Genomic DNA, 21,696 nt, shown 5'->3' with positions numbered 1-21,696 from the left:
TTTAGGCTGCAATATCATAATTTGGGCCCAATTTTCAATGGCCCATCCATTAAATTTATACATTATTTTTCTACAACATTTTATTAAATATCAATTCTCCTTTTTATAAATAAAATTCTCAATAAGTCATCAATTAAATTTATACATTTATTTTCTACAACATTTTATTAATATCAATTCTCCTTTTTATAAAAAAAAACTCTCAATAAGTCATACATGGAAAATTATATTTATTTTAATTATTTTTATTACAGAAAATCCTATTTATTAATTTAAATGTATATTTGCACCAAATGTGCGTCCCGTACCAGAACCCGTGCGAACGCACGGGTTTGTTACTAGTTGGAACATTAAAAGGTGTTGGAAAATTTGTGTAGAGTTGAAGCAATGCAGACAGACATCTCACGTGGCAGGCCAAAAGAGCAGCAATGACAGATTGGTCATTTCCAGAACAGTTTATTTTCTTATATTTTAGATTATTATATTTGCTAAAAGAAAAATCCTCCCTATTCCGAAAAATCAAAGAAAAAATTAATAATAAAAAAATATAGAAAAACCATTTTATTATGATTTAAAAATAGAGTATTGTGTTTGCTCCGACCTTCAATTACCTTCACTGGCTTTATTATCCAATAATTTTAATATTATATTAATAATATTAACATAATAATATTATCTTGAATGGTTCATTGTATATCAAATTTCGCGAAATCAGAAAATTCCGTAAAAAATGTTTCACTTTGTGTAGCACCACTTTTTCATAATTTTGCTCAGAATCACAACCACACTACACCAGATAAACCAAAAATTGTGATCTCCGAAAATTCCATCACAAGAGGTACTTTGCATAATTGTTTCTGTTTATCTCATTTCATTTTCAGTCGTGTCCAAATTTTACAGAATCAAATTCAAGTTGACTTCACTTTATTCTGGTGATTCATATCTACTATTGTTTACTCTATTTGATTATTACTATGGTTCATTATTTGGTGTGTTATTGATTCCTGATTTTACTTGCTTTCCTATGAATTTTTAATCACTGGTGATGATGTTATGGAAAGGGTTTTTGGGTCCAATTTGTTGTGATGATGTTATGGAGACATAGGCAAAATTGGCTGAAATTTGTGATCAAATATTAATAGTTAGCACTAAGCAGAGTTCGAACCTGAGACCTTGAGAGGAGCATAGTCTCTGGACTCAAGCCTTCACTACCAGGCTAACCCATGGGGTTCTAAAATTATGTATATGAAAAGTTAGATTGGAAAAATTACTTATTGGTTCTGTCATAGTTTTTCTTTTGTAGGATTGACAAGCAAAGGGGTTTTATGAAGATTTTTGAGTAGATAAGATGCTATGGCATTGCAAAAAATTTCCTTGTTGCTTTGAGTAGTAATGTATGATATTTCTGGTGCGCTTTACCTTGACGAAATGGGTTATGCTATGAGTAGATTAGATGTGGAATCTAGTGAATGTGAAGGTGGAAATGCCATCCATGAAAGTTCTAGTATTGGACAAAGTAAAAGGGCGTTTAAAAGTTTAGACAATGAAATTGCTCAAATAACTAAGTTGAAATCAACACCTCATCAATTGTTAATACATGATGGATCTGGAAGGAAAGAGTTGCCTGTTTCCCCAGTGAAGATGCTGGCAGGTCGGGAGTTTAATTGTTCGGGGCGGGGAAGATTTTCTTCCGCTGATCGGTGTCATCTGTTGAGTAGATATTTGCCTGTAAATGGTCCTTGGCTTATCGACCAAATGCCTAGTCGAGCATATGTGTCTCAGTTTTCTGCTGATGGTTGTCTTTTTGTTGCTGGGTTCCAGGTAAATATTCTCTCTCACCTTTAACATTGTATCATAAAAATACTTTTTTTGCTGGAAGTATATGCATGCTATAGTTTTAGTTCTAATTAAATTGATTTTTCAGGGAAATATCATAAAAATATACAATGTGGATAAAGGTTGGAAAGTTCAAAAAAATATTCTAACCAAGAGTTTGAGATGGACAATCACTGATACTTCTCTTTCCCCTGATCAACGCAGTCTTGTAAGTTGCTGTGTTTTATCTTCAAAATAACAGGAAACAAAAATGTCTACATCTTTTTAATTCATTGTTTTTCTGGATTATTCTTATGGCATATGCATCTTCAATTTCAGGTTTATGCCAGCATGTCGCCCATTGTACACATTGTAAATGTTGGATCTTCAGAAACTGAGTCACTAGCAAATGTGACGGTACTCACAACTAATTCTTCACTTTGGTTTTAATTTCTATTTCGACAGATACTACAGTTGTTTTGAATGCTATAAAGTATCTGAGCAATATATTCTTAGAAATTGGATCTTCCATGACTTGTCTAACTGGTGGATGTCCCCGGTTTTTTTTTATGGTGTTCTTTTCGTATTCATAATGTGCTTTTGGTTCTTATAATATGCAGGAGATCCATGATGGTTTAGATTTTTCATCAAATGATGATGGAGGCTACTCTTTTGGAATTTTCTCTGTGAAATTCTCGACAGATGGGAGGGAATTAGTAGCAGGAACTAGTGGTGATTCTTTAATTGTATACGATCTTGAAGCAAATAAGGCTTCGCTTCGAATTTTAGCACACGCGGTAATTTTACTAGCCATAAAATATTCATCTCTTTAGCTTCAAATGATTTGGACTTTTTTCTAAATTGTTAACTTATGGTGCAGTCTAAATTAAACTAGCCGATTCACACTTTACTTAGCTCTATGAGCTGTATAGAATTGATTGTGTGTCAAGTGAAGGAAGTGGTTTTTATAATCCATGTGATAGAATAGATTGTTTAGTTGCATTATCGAATGCGGTCACTTTATCTATTGGCAGTGTCTTTATATTAGTGCATGGGAAATTCTATTTGAAAGCTTCTGCTTGATCATCAATCTATCATTTTTATGGACAAATTATTTTCATATTGTGGTAATTTTTGTAATGATCAAGAATATTAACACATATCATAGATGTTCTAACTTTTTATTTTCATTTTATGTTGCAGGCTGATGTAAATACTGTATGCTTTGCTGATGAAACCGGCCATCTTATTTACTCTGGAAGTGATGATAGTTTCTGCAAGGTATGTCCTACATTATAAGACGACTTATTCTGTTAACATATTATTCGCTTTTTCCCTTTTTTTGAGTATCCCAAATTTTGATTTTATATAGAAGTAATGACCATCTTTTAAACAGGAAGTCAATCTCATACCGTCAAGGTTAATTAAATATTGAACGTGAGAGCAGTTATTAGTTGAGATATGTGTCAAAGCTCTTAGCTTTGGTCATCATCACTTATTGCAGAAACTTCATGTCATAATTAGAGTTGTTTGTTTGTACTTTCCCTCTTGATTTTAGGTGAGGGACATATTCTAATGTACAAACTTGTTTAGGTCTGGGACCGGCGTTGCTTAAATGCTAATGGCAAGCCAGCAGGGGTTTTGATGGGGCACCTGGAGGGCATTACATTTATTGATACTCGTGGAGATGGACGCTATTTCATTTCTAACGGTAAAGATCAGACCATAAAACTTTGGGACTTACGCAAAATCTCGTCCAATGTTACCTGGTATGTTCTATTTCCCTTTTAGCAATCTATATTTTGAAGTCCATATCTATTGAATCTTAAGAATATGATGTGTTTTGACAAAATGTTCAGTAAATAACGGTGAAGATTAAAGTAGTTTGGAATTTAACAAGAAAAAAGGCTGTAAACTATAAAGTGAAATACCGCATGTCATCCTAAGCATTGAGTCTGTGGGACGTGAGCTAATGATGGAAAATTAAAAGGAAATCTTGTTCATGATAACTTGTTTCTAGAACAAATCAAACAACTTAGTTATATTAGGATAAACTATAAGTTTAGTATGGTTATGCTTGCTAATGCATGAGAAAAGATATGGGCTCATGCGAGTATGAACTAGAAAAGTACACCAGTGTAATTTTACCAGCGTGTGCCAATAAAGTCTCAGTCAGATACTATATGAATTCTCTCTCGTTCTCCTTCGATGGACATCTGCTTATATGGTAGACGTGGTGTTCTCCATACTTAAGACTCATTAAGGACCAATAAGGCGATTGTCCCTAATTAAATGTGACCTCATAATGGTAATTGGAATCAGTCTTTATTGTCGGATACTGGGCCATAATGTTATCAATTAGCCATAAATGCACTATCCGCGTATTTTAAGTCTCCGTATTTGATTATTCCCTCCATGTTAGTTTTGATTCGGCAAGGTCGGCTCGGTCCCCCAACTAGCTTAACCCGGCCTTACTGTGTCGAGCTAGCTATACTTAGGGGCGGGCTCTTTTGGCTCTATCCTATAGCTAGACCCACTCTTGGGGTGTGTGTTTCTCCGTAGGTCATCAAGTACCCGACCCAAAATAGACCAAACATGTACACGTACCCCCAAGCATGAGCTGCGTGAGGGCGAAATGCTTTCCTGAGACCGACTAAGAGATTGGATATTTACAGAGTCCCTCAAACATGAGCCGCATAGGAGAGAAATACTTTCATGATACCGATTAAGAGATCAGATATTTACACAGTCCCTATAGCATGAGCCGTGTAGGCGAAATGCTTTCCTGAAACCGGTTAAGAGGCCAGACATTTACAATGTCTCTCAAGCATGAGCGGCATAGGGGCGGAATGCTTTCCTGTGACCGACTAATAGATCAGATATTTACACAACGTTATTTTAGAGCGGGCTCTTTCGATATTGTCAAAAGCTTCCGAGAACTCGGCCTACACCTAGGGTGTGCTCTCCATCATAATATTAAGCCCCTTTGTCAAAGATAGCCTTAAGGTGGACAGTCCCCAAGCATGAGGCGCGATGGGCGGATGTGCTTTGAGCGGAAGACCGGTTGGGCCAAGCTGACTTCTTGAAGGGAGAGCTGACCTTCTAACTCAGGTAGCTCGTTTTTGCTGTTTTAGGGTGGGCTCTCCATCATATTACTAAGTCCCTTGGTCGAAAGTAGGCTTAACGGTAAATAGTCCCCTAAGCATGAGTTGCGTAGGGGCGAAATGCTTTAGTAGAAAATTCATGTAACTACAAAGTTATCATGGACAGTCGATAGGTAGAAGAGGCTGAGCCTGAAGATGGCTTGGTGGAACAACCTGAAGATGCAAATATTGAGTCCTCGGTATACCGGTTTATACAACCCCTCAAGAACGATGCTTGAAAGGGCGAAGTGATTAAGTCTGAAATCCGGGAAGTATGACATGAGATTGACTTGACTTTGTAAGCGATTTGCTCCTTCATAGTTTTGACTGAAAATATTTTGTAAGGACGCCCGTAGTAAGCAAGGATACCTCAGAGAGTTTCAGCACGATGCCCCGTAGAGAGTAACTCGTAGGCGCAAGGATATCTCAGAGGGTTTCAGCATGATGCTATGTAGGGAGTAGCCTATAGGCGCAAGGATACCATGGAAGGTTCCAATACAATGCCTTGTAGGGAGCAGCCCGTAGGCGCAAGGATTCCCCAAGAGGGTTCCAACACAATGCCCTGTAGGGAACAACACGTAGGCACAAGGATACCTCAGAGGATTCCACCAAATCTATTCTCTCTTTTTCTCCTTCTTCCACTCTCTCCCCTTCCCGGCTTGTTTCATACTATAGAGCAAGAATATGGGAATATACTTTTGTTCATTCTCGTGGTGGCTTACCGAAGCCTAAGATAAATTTGTTGAAAAACTATCTCATTTATAAGACATTTAAGAAACTGGCTGAATAGCTTGACAAGGAAAGTGCAATGATAAGGACATTGAATTACTAAGCTTAGAAATGTACAAGTAGAATTTGAGCAGGATAAGGTTAAATGTGCTAATATCAAAGAGAAATAAGCTTAAGGCCTAAAGGTCCCTTCTTTGAATTATGCGGATTGAAAGAAGCTCTGTCTCTATTGGACCTACCTGAACCTGTTTCATCATCTGATTTGAAACTACAAATGAGCTGGTTTATAAGGCCCAATGTGATGTTTGTGTTCTATACGAAGAAATATGATGAAGCTCTAAAGGAGGGTGGTGGAAGCAGAAGATAGGGGAGTAAATTTTGGGTGGAGGGTGTACCATTACATTTGATGGAACTTTATAATCTAATGGTAAAAAGTGTTTTTATACAGTACACAACTTAAGTGACTTGTATATCTTAAAAATTACCCTATAAGTTAATTATACTTACAAAAATATGTTACAAGATTATGAGGCTCTGTATACTTATGAATTATCTGAGGCTTTCTCAATCTATCATTACATTTCATAGAAAAAAAAAACAATACTAAGAATTTATAGAATTATTTTTACAGGATGATGTATTGTGAGTCTATTTGTGTCAGCATTTCAGTCTGGAAATTGATCAAATTTCTAGCCTAGCTAATAACGTCTGTTCCTTTTTGTGACTACTATTTCTAGATGAAATTGTTGCCAATGCAAAGGAATACTCTTAACAGATTTTTCTCTAAATTCCAGTAATCGTGGACAGAGAAGTTTTGAATGGGATTACAGGTGGATGGATTACCCGCCGCAAGCAAAAAACTTGAATCATCCTTGTGATCAGTCAGTTGCTACATATAGAGGACATTCAGTCTTACGCACTCTCGTCCGCTGCTTTTTCTCCCCAGCTTTTAGGTGAACACTGAACTGGCCTTACCTTCTAATTATTTCGATTTAAGGCTTTTAAATATTCAGATGTAGCGTCTGTTTGTAACAGATTATTCAGAAAAGTGATTCCGATATTGCATAATTTAGAAATTAATATTTAACCTGATGTTGTTTTCTTCAAATTTATAGCACTGGCCAAAAGTACATCTATACCGGATCACACAACGCATGTGTTTATGTATATGATTTGGTATGTTTTTTAGATACTATTGCTCTATCTATATCTCTTTTTATTTCCATAGAAAGCCTTGCTCAATAGAAAACTTTGATAATTCATTACAGGTGACTGGAGCACAAGTTGCAACACTGAAGCACCATAAATCACCTGTAAGAGATTGTAGTTGGCACCCCTTCCAGACTATGCTTGTAAGCTCTTCTTGGGACGGGGATGTTGTAAAATGGGAATCTTCTGGGAGCTCTGATGTAGCAGCCTCTTCGGTTAAGAAAAGGGCATACAAAAGACATTTTTTTCAAGATTACCTATGATGACGCCAGCTAAATCGATTATGAATAATCTGAAAGGTCCATAACATGTTGATAATGAAGTTGTATATGGTGTTTGATATAATAAGGTATAATATATTATGAACTATACCAGATAATCTTGTATATAAGTAATAAACAACCACTTGAATTAACTGTGGGATCGATTCATTTGTATGCCATGTTTGTAATAAATTTGTTATATAGTGTACCAATGCATCATTAGTGTCAAAATGAGTCCGCATTTCTCTCTTAATTTAACGGTCTACAACCGATTATCCCATAAAACCAGTTGAAGAGGATCCGAGTCTTGGTATTGCATGAAAGCATCAATACAACCAATTACCTATGATTACCTATGATATTGTCTTTGTTATGATGCCTTATATCCTTGAATAAGATAGACCCAAGTTATGATAATTATAGAAAGGCAGGTTGAAAAATCTGCTGCTCAAAAAGCAAGTGTGACAAAAAGATTTTGAGTTTTTCCTTTTCAAAGAAAGGAGAATATTCTCATATTAATGGCATGAAATGGCTCTTTGTCCAAAAAGGGCCAACACCCTACAGAGGTGCTACCTTAACACTTTGTATAAAATTTTGGGACCTCACTCCATTTTTGTTCCGTTGTGTGGTGAGTGATATTGGAACCCAATGATGCCAAGATTGGTGGTGACACTTAATTGTTGTCACTAGGGAAATGACTTAAGTTTTAAGTAAATTGGGCACTCATAGGAACAAAATAGGACAAGAAGTCGAACCCTCCCTCCATATATGACAGCAGGGTTCTGGTTCATCTAAAGTACTTGATTCACTTTAGAGTGTAAAGTGAGCAATAAAATATATTAATTAACAAATCAAAGATAAATACTTTAAGTGCATTTTGGGTATAATAACCAGTCACGACTTTTCCTTTCTTCAGTCGAGGCTAAGGGACAGGGTGTGAGATTTGAGCATGTGAGTCCGCTTTCTCACATAATCTACTTCTTCAGTCAAGGCTAAGGGACAGGGTGTGAAATTTGAGCATGTGAGTCCGCCTTTTCACAGAATTTAATTCCTCAGTCGAGGCTAAGGGGTAGAGTGCGAAATTCGAGCATGTGAGTGCGCCTTCTCACAGAATCTACGACTACAAAGTATTGTCTGTTTTGGGTGTAAGAATCTGTTACAATTTTATCCTTTAGAAAAGAAGCCTACTTTAGTTGTGGAAGACAAATGTTAAATATAAACTATTATTAGTTTCGATTCCCAAGTAATGTGAGACTATTTTTCTAAATCCAGAAAAATAATAAATCACGTGTTTGTTGAAATAACAACCTTCAATTTTTTATTTATTTTACACTTTAATTACTTTATAGGAGTAATATTGTTTCTATTTGTTTTAATGATAGAGGTATGCTAACATTTTAATAAATATTTAATTTAATTTTGTGGAACCTGAAAACAGGTTGCTAATTTCCTATATGTAGATTAGATAGGGTTGCAAGAAAATTTGCAGTGGATTGGCTCCATAAGTACCAAATTAGACTTTTGCAGATATAAAAATGCATTGAGCTAAAATTTACTTATGTGTGAAGCAATGAAAAGCTTCCAATCTGACAAACGAGTTAGAAATAAGAGTAGCATTGACCTGTGTTTGGTAACGCGGTGAGTCACTATTGCCGCACGTTTAAAGCCTTTTCTACTGTGATTTTAAGAAGCTGGTAAGTGTAGCTTCTTGCTCGCTCTGATTTCTTTCATTAACAAACATATGCTTAGTGCAAGTTTGGTTTGGCTTTTGGAAAGGCCAAAAGCAATTTTAGAATAATAGAATTGATTCTGGGTTATTTTAAGATGTTTGGTTAGGCAAAAGTAGAATTGATTCTGTCTCCAGAATTGATTCTATCAGAAGCTAGAATTTGTAGCTTCTGCCTCCAGAATTGATTCCGGATGTTTTTTACATTGTAATTTATTGTTCAACTCACTTTTACATAAATGTATCTAAACATAAATCAATTCTGCTAAACTCAATTCTGCTAGAATCAATTCTACTAAACTCAATTCTGCTAGAATCAATTTTGTCCACCGCCAATCCAAACACACCCTTAGATGGTTTGCAATGAATGCTGTTAGGTTAATTAGCTGCTTCATGTGCCCCACAAACAATAGAAGAATGAGTCCATACTTCAAAGTTAAACCTTATTGAAAGGCTTTACTTTTACAATTACAATACAAAAAGTGATTCCCAAATGAGTGATATTGTCCCTACAACCATTTTTCCACTGCAGGGCGTAGAACCCCGTGCTTATGGAAAGCTATAAAAAAGCTGAAGAAAAACGTTAATTGTAGCCACTGGCCACCACAACTTTTTCCACTAAAGGATACAAGGTGAATATTGCAATTATTTGTTAGAGAATTCTCATAAAAACAACCAAAATGAACTGAATGAAACTAAAAACACCATGCCGTATTGATTTCCACATGTGCTGAAGAGTGGATGGGGCGTCATGTCACTTTCTCCCATGATTTGGAACTTTTACTAGGAGACAACTCACTAGCAGCATTTAAATGAGTTACAAAAAGGAAAATGATTGCGATTTGTTCTAAGCTAATTTTAGTCTTTGGATATTAGTACAATAGTTGAGAGGCAAAAAGATTTTAAAAAATCGGTATTAGACGAGAAAGGAAACTGGACCGTTATGGCCAATTTCTTACGGTCTTCACCAAACCTTCTCACTACATCCCCACCACCACTTCTCCGCCGTCTCATTCCAATTCAAACACGCCATCAAAGAAAACATCGATTATTGCAAATATCTTATTCGACTCCAACGTTGGAAGCGAGAAGCAGAAGGATCATAGTGAGATTAGCAATGGAACAATGTGGTTAAACACGAGGCCGAGTATGTGGCCCTTGACCTTGATTCAATCTTATGGAAAAGATTTTGAAGGATATGAATATCATTCATCATTCTTTTGTTGTATTCGTAGAGTCTCTGGAGTGCATGAAACATTAATAGACTAAACGTCAAGAATATCAAGAATACAAGAGAACTTGACACTTTATATTTTATCAAAATCTTAAGACTACGTGTACGAGTTCTTTCTCTTATATATCTAAGATAGCAACATTATATCAAGACTTGTAAAAATTTGATAAATTTGTATGTCTGATTTTGAACCGGAATTTCAAGAGGTTTATAACTCAATCATATACATTATGGCTCAATTTTTACTTTCCTGGTCTGAGCCACTGACTAGTTTGATCTATGTAACATCAACTCAATTTACCACACAGGAAAATTTCACAAGTGATGGCATTATATAGTTTCAATTCAGGCAGATTTACAAAGTAACAACACAACAGTGTGATGAAATACAATGATCCGTAATTTCAGTTTAGTTTTGCATAACATAATGAATCATATTACATAGGTAATATAATATAACAATAACACATATAGAGCATAAAACAAAAAATAGCTACAGTTTCATTAGTATTTACATTCTTGATTCTTCTTATTTCACCTATTCATTCCTCCACAAGCAGCTATCACAAATAATAAATAATAATAATAATAATAATAATAATAATAATAATAATAATAATAATAATTATTATTATTATTATTATTATTATTATTATTATTAAATGAAATAAAAAACTAAGAGCTGAAACTAATAAAATTAAATATTAGAAGTAAAAAGAAAAAAATATATTTATTTAATGAATTGTATAAATAATATGGAATCGTACATGAAACTGTTGCATCATATTCTCCTAAAATGAATGGTAAAACATAAATATAAAATAGAACTCGTAATAAATTAGTTGTTGTTATATTGAATTTTAGTGATGCATCTCACTGGTGGAGGAAATTTTATTGATTATTTGTTATGTCCTAAATAGAATTCTCAAATTTAAAAACAAGATCTCTTTAAGATATATGGAAGAAAAGACAATCAAACTTGTCTTATTTTAGAACTTGAAATTGTTTGGCTTATTTCAGGATTTTAGATCCGAAGCGAGTTAAACTCATTGATAGAGCTTATGAATGTGTATTCATTGAGGGCCGGTCCAATCAACGCGGAGGCCCCGTTCTAATTTTAAAAATGGGCCCAAATTTAAAATATAAATACAATTATAATAATTAAAAAAGACACATAAAAATTACTTTTATATATTAATCAATAATATATTTAATTATAATTATTTTGAATTTTGATCTATCTCAATTTTTGTATGTATTGAGTTTTTTATTATAGCATTTTTTATTTATTAGATTTTTTTATAACATTTTATTTATTTCAATTAATAATTATGGAAAAAAATTGGACCTTTTAAAAATTTGGGGCCTCCCAAAATTTGAGGCCCTGTGCTGTAGCACTTCCTGCACATGCACAGGGCCGGCCCTAATTGAGTATGCACTAAACACACTAAGACATATAGGTTTTATGACCTAAATGCTAAAGTGATCATAAAATCAAATGATGTTGAGTTCTATGAAAACAAATTTTCTTTCAAATCAAGAAATAATGAGGGCACTGAATCAAACCACAATTTTGTGATAAGAAATGCCGAAAGCAACGATAAATATAAATAGAACTTCAAAGAAGTAAGATAGTAAAACGTGATGAAATAGTTGATAAATATAACACTCGCCTAATAGCCAAAGGTTTTAGTCAAAGAGAAAATTAGATTTTTTCTATACTTTTTCTCCAGTCACAAGAATTATATCCACTACATTAGTGTATTGATTTCGATTGTTGTTACTTATAACTAAATAGTACAACAAATGAATGTTAAATCAGTTTTTTTAAATGGTGACTTAGAAGAAAAAATCTATATGAACTAATCAGAAGGGTTTGTGATTCATGGGCGAGAAAATAAGGTCAGTAAGTTAGATAAGTCTTTTATGATCAAGTAACTTAAGAAATGACATAAATATTTTCATTACTTAATAATATTAAATGGGTACAACGTGAATGAAAGTGACAAATGCATTTATTATAAATATGAAAATATCATTTGCACAATCATATGTCTCTGTGTTGACGACTAACTCATATTCGGATCAAATATAAGTTAGGAATGTTATGAAATGACTGTTGTGTAACAACTTTGATATGAAAGATCTAGAAGAAGCCGTGTGATTCTTGGAATCAACATCACTAGATTTGAGAAGGGAATATCTTTGAATCAATTTTACTATGTGGAGAAGATCTTAAAGAAATATAATTACTTTGATTGTAAACCTACTTCTACACCATATGATCTTGGTGTAAAACTATTTAAGATCACTTGTGATAGTGTTAGACAAAATAAATATGCAAGCATCACTGACTGTCTTATGTATGTCATTGGCTATACTAGACCCGACAATACATATGTCATTGGATTGTTGTGCGAGTTTACTAGTGGAACAACTAATGAGCATTGGAAAGCTAATGAAATAGTCATGTGATACCTTATCAAATATTTTCTAATGTACTTGAAGGATACAATGATGCAAATTGCAACACCTTATCAAATGATTCCAAAGATACTGATGGTTCAGTATAGCTAGAGGAGTTGTATCTTGGAAATCAAAGAAATATAATATCGTTGCTCAGTCCATGATAGAGTATAAAATAATAACGATTAGCAACTTGTAGTGAAGAAGCAAGTTGGTTAAGATGCTTGCTAGTTGAGATCCATTAGTGAGAAAAACTTATAGCAATTATATTGATCCATTGCGATAGTACTTTGACTACTGCCACATTTTGAACCATTATTATAATGGTAAGAGACGTCAAATAGGAAGTGTAATGGTATAATTAGAAGAGACTTTTGGGTGGGGCGAGAGGCACACACTTGACTTATCTTCTTATTAAGCACGAAGAATTGGACAACTGACTTATTTCCAAAATATGGAACTCAGTCAATCTGAGATACTATAGTTGATTGAAATCAGGGTGAATCGCTTATTTACAACAACTTATAAAAGACTCTGACATATGCAACAAGTTATTATTGTTTAATGGAAGTATTGCACTGTTAGACTCCCACAGAATGATCCTTGCCTCCCTACGGGGTAATTTAACTGCTAGGCTTTTATAGAAAGATCCTTGCCACCCTACAGGGTAATTTAACTGTTGGACTTCTACAAAAGGATCCTTGTCTCCCTATGAAGTAATTTAATTTTTGGAATTTCACAAGAAGATCATTTCTACCTACGAGATAATTTAACCACTAGACTTCCACAGGAAGATCCTTGCCACTATATGAAGGTAATTAAACTTCTGGACTTCCACATGAAGATACTTGTCTCCCTTCAGGGTAATCGAATTGTTGGATTCCCACAAAAAATCATATCCATTCACGGGGAACTAAGTATCATCAAGAGGACTTAACTAAGGTCTCGCATGAAGGACTCAACTAAAGTCTCACCTGAGGGACTCAACTAAAGTCTCACTTAAGGGACTCAACTAAAGTCTCGCTTCATGGACTCAACTAAAGTCTTGCTTGAGGGACATCACTAAAGTCTTGCCCGAGGGACTCAACTAAAGTCTCGCCTAAGAGACATAACTAAAAGTCTTGCCTGAGGGACTAAACTAAAATCTTGCCTGAGGGACTCAAATGAAGTCTCTCATAAGGAACTCAAATGAAGTCTCTCCCAAGAGTTTCAAATGACACTCGTCTAGAAGGATCATCAGAAAATTCAAAAATTGAGGGCGGGAATAAAGCTTCAATAAGGATACTAAGGAAATCTAAAAATGAGTTAGGGATTAAAACACTTAAGCCTCTACGAGCCCTCGTGCTTGAGAGACAATGTACTGGTATAATTAGAAGAGACTTTTGGGGCGCGACGAGAGATACATGTTTTATTACGTCTCCTATATTTTGGGTGGAGTTCCCCTTTTGGGGATACGTCGCCCAAACCTCTTATAGCTTTGTCCATACCACACGATCGTGCATAAAGCATATACTAGGTCATCAAATGTTATATGGGAAGTAGTATGATTTAACTACACTTTCTAGGTCACTCATTCCTAGAATGATTGCTACATTCTAGGGAAACTCAGTTTCAGACTCTAGGACTATAAGTACATTAGTATCATGATACTCAAGTGACTGAACTAGAACACATAAATACACACATATAAGAGCTTCTCACCCCGCATGAGCTAGCTCTCAACACCATAACAATCCTAAAGCTTCTGATAACCCTTAATCACTAGGGCTTGTCACATATTTGTATTTTTAGTGAGTACAAGAAGAAAGTACAACATTGTTAGAGATTGTAGTATATCATGTACGCACTGATATAAATTTAGCATATCCTTTGACGAAATGATTGGCTAGAGAGAAATTCTACAATATAACCAATAAGATATAACTAATGCATATAGATATGTGAGTTGTTTATGATGGAAACCCGAGCTAGAAGACTATAGATCCTAAAAATCAGGTTCAATGGGTAATTTCAAGTTGTAACCAATATCAGATGATTGTGCTAGTATAGATAAGAGAAGCATGAATTATAAAGTGGTAAGATGAGATAATAGAAAATCCTAATGAGATCTATATTTTGTATGAGTGGAGTATCACTAATGAGATAATAGACTCAGTTGTGTGATTGTGGAACGTAGATCGGTTCCTATGAAATTTTGAGGCTGAATTTCTAGAGCCTTCACTAAATTGTGGTAGACATGTAGGATCACTAAAGCACGAACTTATGAAAAACACCTTAAGAAAAAATTGTGTGTGAGTTTGATGTCTGAGATAAAGTTCAAGAAAATGAGTCACCGTTGTTGAATCAGAATCCTACTTGATATGTAAAGGTTCAAATCACAAACACCTCTCTTTACGCACAATCGTAGAAATGTTTGACGTTACTTATGAAACATTATGTTAAATTCAAGTGGAGACTGTTGGAACGTGTCAAAATTCCTATATGGAGAATAATTTGGAAATAAAAGAGTAGTGCTATTTAGTACGAAGCAATTTGAAGAAGAAATGCAAGAATGAGTATGTGTCACTATTTTAGTGGTAAATTTTAAATTAATTTTAAATTTAACTTCATTTTTAATAGGGATCATGGGGGTTGTGGTAATAATGGATGGTTAGGATCTATTCTTGCATTTCTTGTTTTTCCACTTTCTTACTAATAAGCATTTTCCGAAATAAAATGCTTAACTCTCACATTGTTTGAATGTGCGTTTTTGTGTTAATTGAGAAAACCTCATATCTCACATTGTTAGAAAATTATGTGTATTTGTGTGTTAATTGAGAAAAATTCTAAGTTTCACTTTGCCTACATTACCTATCCTGACTAACTTGCTTCATTATGTAAGAAATGCACATGTTTCATTCTAAAACACACCAAAAATTACTCTTGAATTTTTCCTTCTGTCACTCTCTTTTACTCTGCATTCTCGAATTTTGAAAGCGTCAACTTCTTCCCTTTTATTTCTAATGTGTACACTTTTTTAGTATTTTCTTGGATTCTCTTTGGAGAATTATTTGAATTTCTTTTTGTTCGAGAAATTATTTAGGGTGGTCAAACGATCATTATTGAACTCTCTTTGGATATTTATTTGAATTTTTCCTTGTTTGAGAAATTAGTAAGAGTTATTTTTGTATCATAGAGAGTGTATTTCTAGACCGATCTGTTACTATAGAGTAGTAATTGTATTAGCATTTAACTAGGTTGTTTAATCCTAGAGACATCGTGATTGACAATATGTCTTCCACAATTTTTGATAATGCTATAAAATGTCTTAAAGAGAACGATTTAGTCTATGACTCAACCCAATTATTTTTTCGATGACATTTTTAAAATTGATTTTTAAATTAAAAACAACAACTAAGCTATGATAATTATAGAAAGGAAGGTTGAAAAGTCTGATGCTCAAAAAGCAAGTGTGACAAAAAAATATTATGAGTTTTTCTTTTTAAAAGAAAGAAGAATATTGTCATATTAATAGCATGAGATGGCTATTTGTCCAAAAAGGGCCAACACCTTACCAAGGTGCTACCTTAACATTTTGTATAAAGACTTGAGACCTCATTCTATATCCTGTTCTGTTGTCTGGTGAGACTTAATTGTTGTCACACGGGAAATGACTGAAATTTTAAGTAAATTGAATACTCATAGCAACAAAACAGGACTTGAAGTCGAATATATGACAGTAGTGGTCTGGTTCCTCTAAAGTAAGTAATTTAGAGAGGAATATAATCCACTAATTAACAAACCAATGATAAACATTGTAAGTACATCTTCACAAATTCTGAGTTTGTTAAAATAATTTTAGATTTTTTTTTCATTTTACACTTTAGTTATTTTAAGAAAATCTAAATTCATGACTGTAATATTGTTTATATTTTGTTTTAGCGATACATGTAGGCTAAAACTTTAATATGTATTTAATTTAATTTGGTTGAACTTGACGACAGATTGCTAATTTGCTATGTTACAATTAGGCAGGGTTACAAGAAAATTCCTAGTGGATTGGCTAAAAAAATAGCAAATTAGACTTTAAAGTTTAACAAGATGAATTTAATCATAAATGTGCAGATATAGAAATGCATCGAGTTTAGAACTCACCCCCAAACTGGATTAGTCGGTCCAGTGGGGCGGATACTGATGGTGAAAACCAAAAAAAGAAATGCATCGAGCTAAAAAATACGTGTGAAGTAATGAAAAGCATATAGACAAATGAGTTAGAAACAGTAGTAGCATTTGGTTGGTTTGCCATGATGAGTGTTGTTGTCCCTACAAACAATATTTTGTGAGTCGAAACTTCAAGCCAAAGCTTACATGTACAATTACAATACAAAAAAGTGATTCTCAAATGAGTGATGTTGTCCCTACAACCATTTTCCACTGCAGGGAGCAGCACCCCGTGCTTATGGAAAGCTATAAAAAAGCTGAAGTAAAACGTTAATTTTAGCCACTAGCCACCACAACACTTCCTACTAAAGCATAAGCTGTGATATTGCAATTATTTGTTAGACAATTCTTACAAAAATAACTATAAGAAATGGATGGAACAATATACACCATGCAGTATTGATTTCTACATGTGCTGAAGTTTAGAGTGGATGGAGTGTCATGTCACTTTCTCTCTAATGATTTGAAAATTTTACTAGGAGACAACTCAGAAGCAGCATTTCAATGAGTATAACAAAAGGGATAAAATAGTGTAAGTGGGATCTTGATCCATTCCTGTGAGTTCACTTCTGCGAGTTGTTCTAAGCTAATTTTAGTCTTTGATTAATTCAATACTAGATAGGAGACAAAAAAGTTTAAAAAAGTGGCAATAGACGAGAGAGGAAACTGAACCGTTATGGCTAGTTATGGCCGATTTCTAACCGTCTTCACCAAACCTTCTCACTGCATCTCCACCAGCACTTTTTTCACTGTCTCAGTCCAATTCAAACACATCATGGAAGAAAATATCGATTATTATAGATACCCTGTTTGACTAGAAAATTAGAGGCGAGAAGCAGAAGGATTATGATGAGATTAGCAATGGAACAACGGTTAAACAAGAGACCGGTGATTATCTATGGCCCTTGACCTTGGTTCAATCTTATGGAAAAGATTATGATAAAGATGAATATCATTCAGCATTAATTTCAATTTAGCCAAACGTCCAGCATAAAAGTTAATTTGACCTCATATATCCCACCCAAAATCTTAAGGCAATGAGTGTACGGATTATTTCTCTTATATCCAACAATTTCTTTCAATTCTAATCGATGAAATACTTAACCGCTCACACTCGAATTCCATCAGATTTAATGGTTGAGTTTCGCACTTGAAATTGCTCTAAAAGGGCTTGGTCGAGGTAACAAACATGTGTTAATTTTGAGAAATGAAGTGGTAAATTGTTTTTGATTGAATCATTAGAGAAAGGGGGTATGTTGAAGAGGTGAATATGTGAAGCAATATGAAAGAGGTTGATGTGATTGGTAATGCTGCTCTCAATTTTCTCCTCCTTTAACTATAATAGCTTGGACTGATTGTAGCTACTATTTTATAAGTGAAGATGAGAGATAACGACATCGCTATATAACTTTCATAAAGACTTGCAAAAATCTGATAGAAGGGTATGTCTAATTCTTGTGCAACTCACTCATAGACATTATGGCTAATTCTTTACTTTCCTGTTCTGAGCCACTAGTTTGATCTATGTAACATCAATTCAATTTACCACACAAGAAAATTTCACAAGTGATGGCATTATAAAGTTTCAATTCAGACAGATTAACAAATAAATGTAACAACACAACAGTGTGATGATGAAATACATTGATAGGTAATTTCAGTTTAGTTTTGCATAACATAATGAATCATATTACATTAGTAATATAATATAAAATATAACAGTAATACATAAAAAGCATTAAACAAAAAATAGCTACAGTTTCATTAATATTCACATTCTTCTTATTTCACCTCCACAGGCAGCTATCACAAAATTTAACAATAATAATAATAATAATAATGAATTAAAAACTAATAAAATTAAATATTAGAAGCAAGAAGAAGAGAGAACCTATATGATTTATATAATGTGAAGTTTATCTACTCAGATTCAGCCTTTAAACTGGTTGCACTGTGTAGTAGGTCTTGTTTTCTGTTTTCCAGCCCTCAAAGGGCAGGGAGTCTCTACGGGCGGGACCATGCAATTATACTGCATACACAGTGAGCTTCTCTCTGGAATCACAGCCGTTGGACTAATCTCAATTCCCGTTAGATAGTTATGCTGCAAATACAATATCTGTATACTCGCATCCAATAACCGCTCCACAAAACTAGCCGGTACCCGACCGGAGAACCGGTTATTGTTCAGGTAAAGATTCTGCACGCTAGCTAGCATTGGTGATATCTGACCGGATAACCGGTTGAAACTGAGATCAACGGTCGGAATTGCAACTTGATCCACCGGTTCAACTGAACCGGAGAACTGGTTTCTTTGTAATTGGAGATTGCTTAGTGGAAATGAAAATATCCGACCGGGAAGGGTTCCTGTGAACTGGTTTAGACTCAGGTCTAAATAGTTTAGCTGCTCGAGCCGGGTTAGAACCCGGTCCATTGAGCCGGTGAGTTGATTCCATGACAAGGAGAGATACTGAAGCGACGGAGGGAGAGAGTTTGGACCAAGTGAACCGGTAAGAGAGTTGTGCTTTAGGTCCAACCGGGTTAAGGCCTGAGAACCGAACCGAGGGATAGAACCGGAGAGACGGTTATGGCAGAGGATGAGATTCGTTAGTCCCGGTAATGATCCGACCGTCGGAGGAATTTTTCCGGTGAGCTGGTTGTAACTGAGATCAATAGTTTTGAGACTGCGTAACTCACCTAACTCCGCCGGAATCTCGCCGGAGATGAAGTTTCTGTTAATAGCAAGGAACTTGAGGCTCTTTAAATTGGAAATGGTTTGAGGCAGAGTACCGTATATTCTTCCCGGAACAACGGTAAACTCAGCTAGAGAAGAGAGTTTACCAATGGCGGCGTCGAGGCGTCCCGTTAAACCGGCCGCACCGGCTCTCGGATCACCGAGGTTGAGCGCGATAACCTTATCGGAGTCACATAAAACGCCGGAGAAGTTACAAGGATCAGCAGTGAAATCCCATGAAGAAAAGAAATCAGAACCAGGCATGTCTTCGAGAGATTTCCGAATCGATTGCAAAGCTAGAAAATCAGTTGGATCCAAAATAGCAAGTATAATATGTGTTTGCATCAAACAGAACAAAAACAGAAGAAAACATGAAGGAATCATTTGGTTCGCCATTGAAACCAGAAACCCTCAATGCAGGAGGAAGAAGAAGAGAGTGTTGTTCGGTTTTATAGGTAAGAGAAAGAGAACATGCGAATAAGCTTGAAGAGAAAGCAATAGGTGAATCTGAAATTTGGCTTGTGAGAGAAGGAGCAGAGTAATGGAACGCAGCGAACACAACAACCAAATGTTGATGATACTTTTTACTTTGTTGTAGTACTTGGTACACTCGCTCGCTTCCAACGAACCTAATTTTTTTAATGTTTTCTGTATTTTTTTTATTGTTTTTTGTTTCTTGGGAAAAGTTCCTATCAAACGGTTGTCCGAGCCTATGTGGCTTCCTTACCTTAGCTTCGGATGACACGCTGGCAACTTTGCTTCGGGTAAACACTGTGCTTCACGTGACTCTCGCATGCCTTTTTATCTTCCGAACCTGAACCAAAACACATTGGATAGCTATGGAAGCTGTCAAAATGATTGGGCTTTACTATTTTATTTTTACTGCCAACACAACACTTATATAATATTATATTTTGACAAAATTGTAAAATATTATGGGAAATGCTAACAAGTGCCCCAGGGGCACTCTTTAATAGCTTTAAAAAGTAAGTTTTTCTTGGAAATATGCGTAATTAATGCATCGAAAATTGAAATGGTGAACTTTTGAAAGAATATTTTCTTTATTTAGAATGCTTAAAGAGTGCCCCTGGGGCACTCGTTAGCATGACCCAAATATTATTAGGGACAACACAAGAGACAGAATTTGTTTTTATCAATTTTTTTCTCGTTATTTAGTATTAAATTTTAACTCCTACCATTTTTTTTTTTAAAATGATAATATTGAAAAATAATATTATATTATAGGAGAATATCTAGATTTTTGAGATTTTCATGTTTTATAGGAGAGTATTTAAAATTCTACATTTAATATTAATTTTATGAAAATAATCTTAGTTTATATTTGTCAAATATGAAAAAACATATAAAGAAAAAAAAGTTGTGAATACTTGGACACTTGATCAATAACTCGCATTCATCTAGTCTAACTAACAAATATCAATTATTAAGAGTGTTCAAAATTAAATTAATCTGAAAATAAAAATGTAAAGCAATTGAAAAATATTTTAAATATATATATATATATATATATATATATATATATATATATATATATATATATATATATATATATATATATATATATATATATATATATATAGTAATGTAAATAAGATATTCATATTTATAAAATAATAATTTTTTATTAAAAAAATATAGAAATTAAATATTATTTGATACTTTTAAATGTCTTTTTTTATAAAAAATGTTTGGATTAAATTAATTTCTTTTATGAGTCATCAAAATCAAAATGTATATACTTTTATTTTTAAGTCTAATAATTTTTATTTTTTATTTTTTTAAAATTGATTTATAAATATAAATAAATATTATTGTAAAAAATTAAATCAGAAAAAAATATTTTACACTCATTTAACTCCATCCATCCAAATAATTTTTTTTTATTTCAAAGCCAATGTAACACTACAAAATACACTCTTGTCTTCTTATCTTGAGTACAATGTATATTGTTAAAATTGGTATTGATATCAACTTGTATATACACAAAATATTTCTCTTTAATTTACCATCAAAGAATATGACTTTTTATGATATCAATAATTATAAAAATAATTCATTAAAAAAAACAGTACTACAACTACTTTTGTTGATATCCTCGGTTTTGCAAAGGGGTTATTAAGAAGCAATTTTTTTACAAGGTGGAACAGGTGAGTCAAAAA

The 21,696-nt window shown here is 34.0% G+C and overlaps 2 protein-coding genes across 3 annotated transcripts; one reads left to right on the top strand and one right to left on the bottom strand.

The window, feature by feature from the left end:
- The first annotated feature begins 680 nt into the window (after positions 1-680).
- Positions 681-7,390, top strand: LOC131643895 (LEC14B protein-like). Of its 2 annotated transcripts, none has more exons than XM_058914250.1 (10): positions 681-838; positions 1,304-1,821; positions 1,925-2,044; positions 2,155-2,232; positions 2,436-2,612; positions 3,019-3,096; positions 3,409-3,584; positions 6,482-6,640; positions 6,803-6,863; positions 6,956-7,390. In XM_058914250.1, exons 2-10 carry the CDS (start codon positions 1,393-1,395, stop codon positions 7,157-7,159), a joined length of 1,482 nt encoding a protein of 493 aa, XP_058770233.1. In that variant the 5' UTR covers positions 681-838; positions 1,304-1,392; the 3' UTR covers positions 7,160-7,390. The 2 variants fall into 2 exon arrangements, with proteins under 2 accessions (XP_058770233.1, XP_058770232.1); XM_058914249.1 differs by having other exon boundaries at positions 683-838; positions 1,290-1,821.
- Positions 7,391-18,434: 11,044 nt separating this feature from the next.
- On the bottom strand, positions 18,435-20,116 carry LOC131614683 (LRR receptor-like serine/threonine-protein kinase ERL2). Its single transcript, XM_058886247.1, has one exon. It carries the CDS (start codon positions 19,910-19,912, stop codon positions 18,716-18,718), a length of 1,197 nt encoding a protein of 398 aa, XP_058742230.1. The 5' UTR covers positions 19,913-20,116; the 3' UTR covers positions 18,435-18,715.
- Between the last annotated feature and the right edge of the window lie 1,580 nt (positions 20,117-21,696).

Source organism: Vicia villosa, linkage group LG1, assembly GCF_029867415.1.
Source record: "Vicia villosa cultivar HV-30 ecotype Madison, WI linkage group LG1, Vvil1.0, whole genome shotgun sequence".
NCBI lineage: Eukaryota > Viridiplantae > Streptophyta > Magnoliopsida > Fabales > Fabaceae > Vicia > Vicia villosa.
Note: the sequence above shows the minus strand (reverse complement) of the source record. Positions and strands in the feature narration are given on the sequence as shown.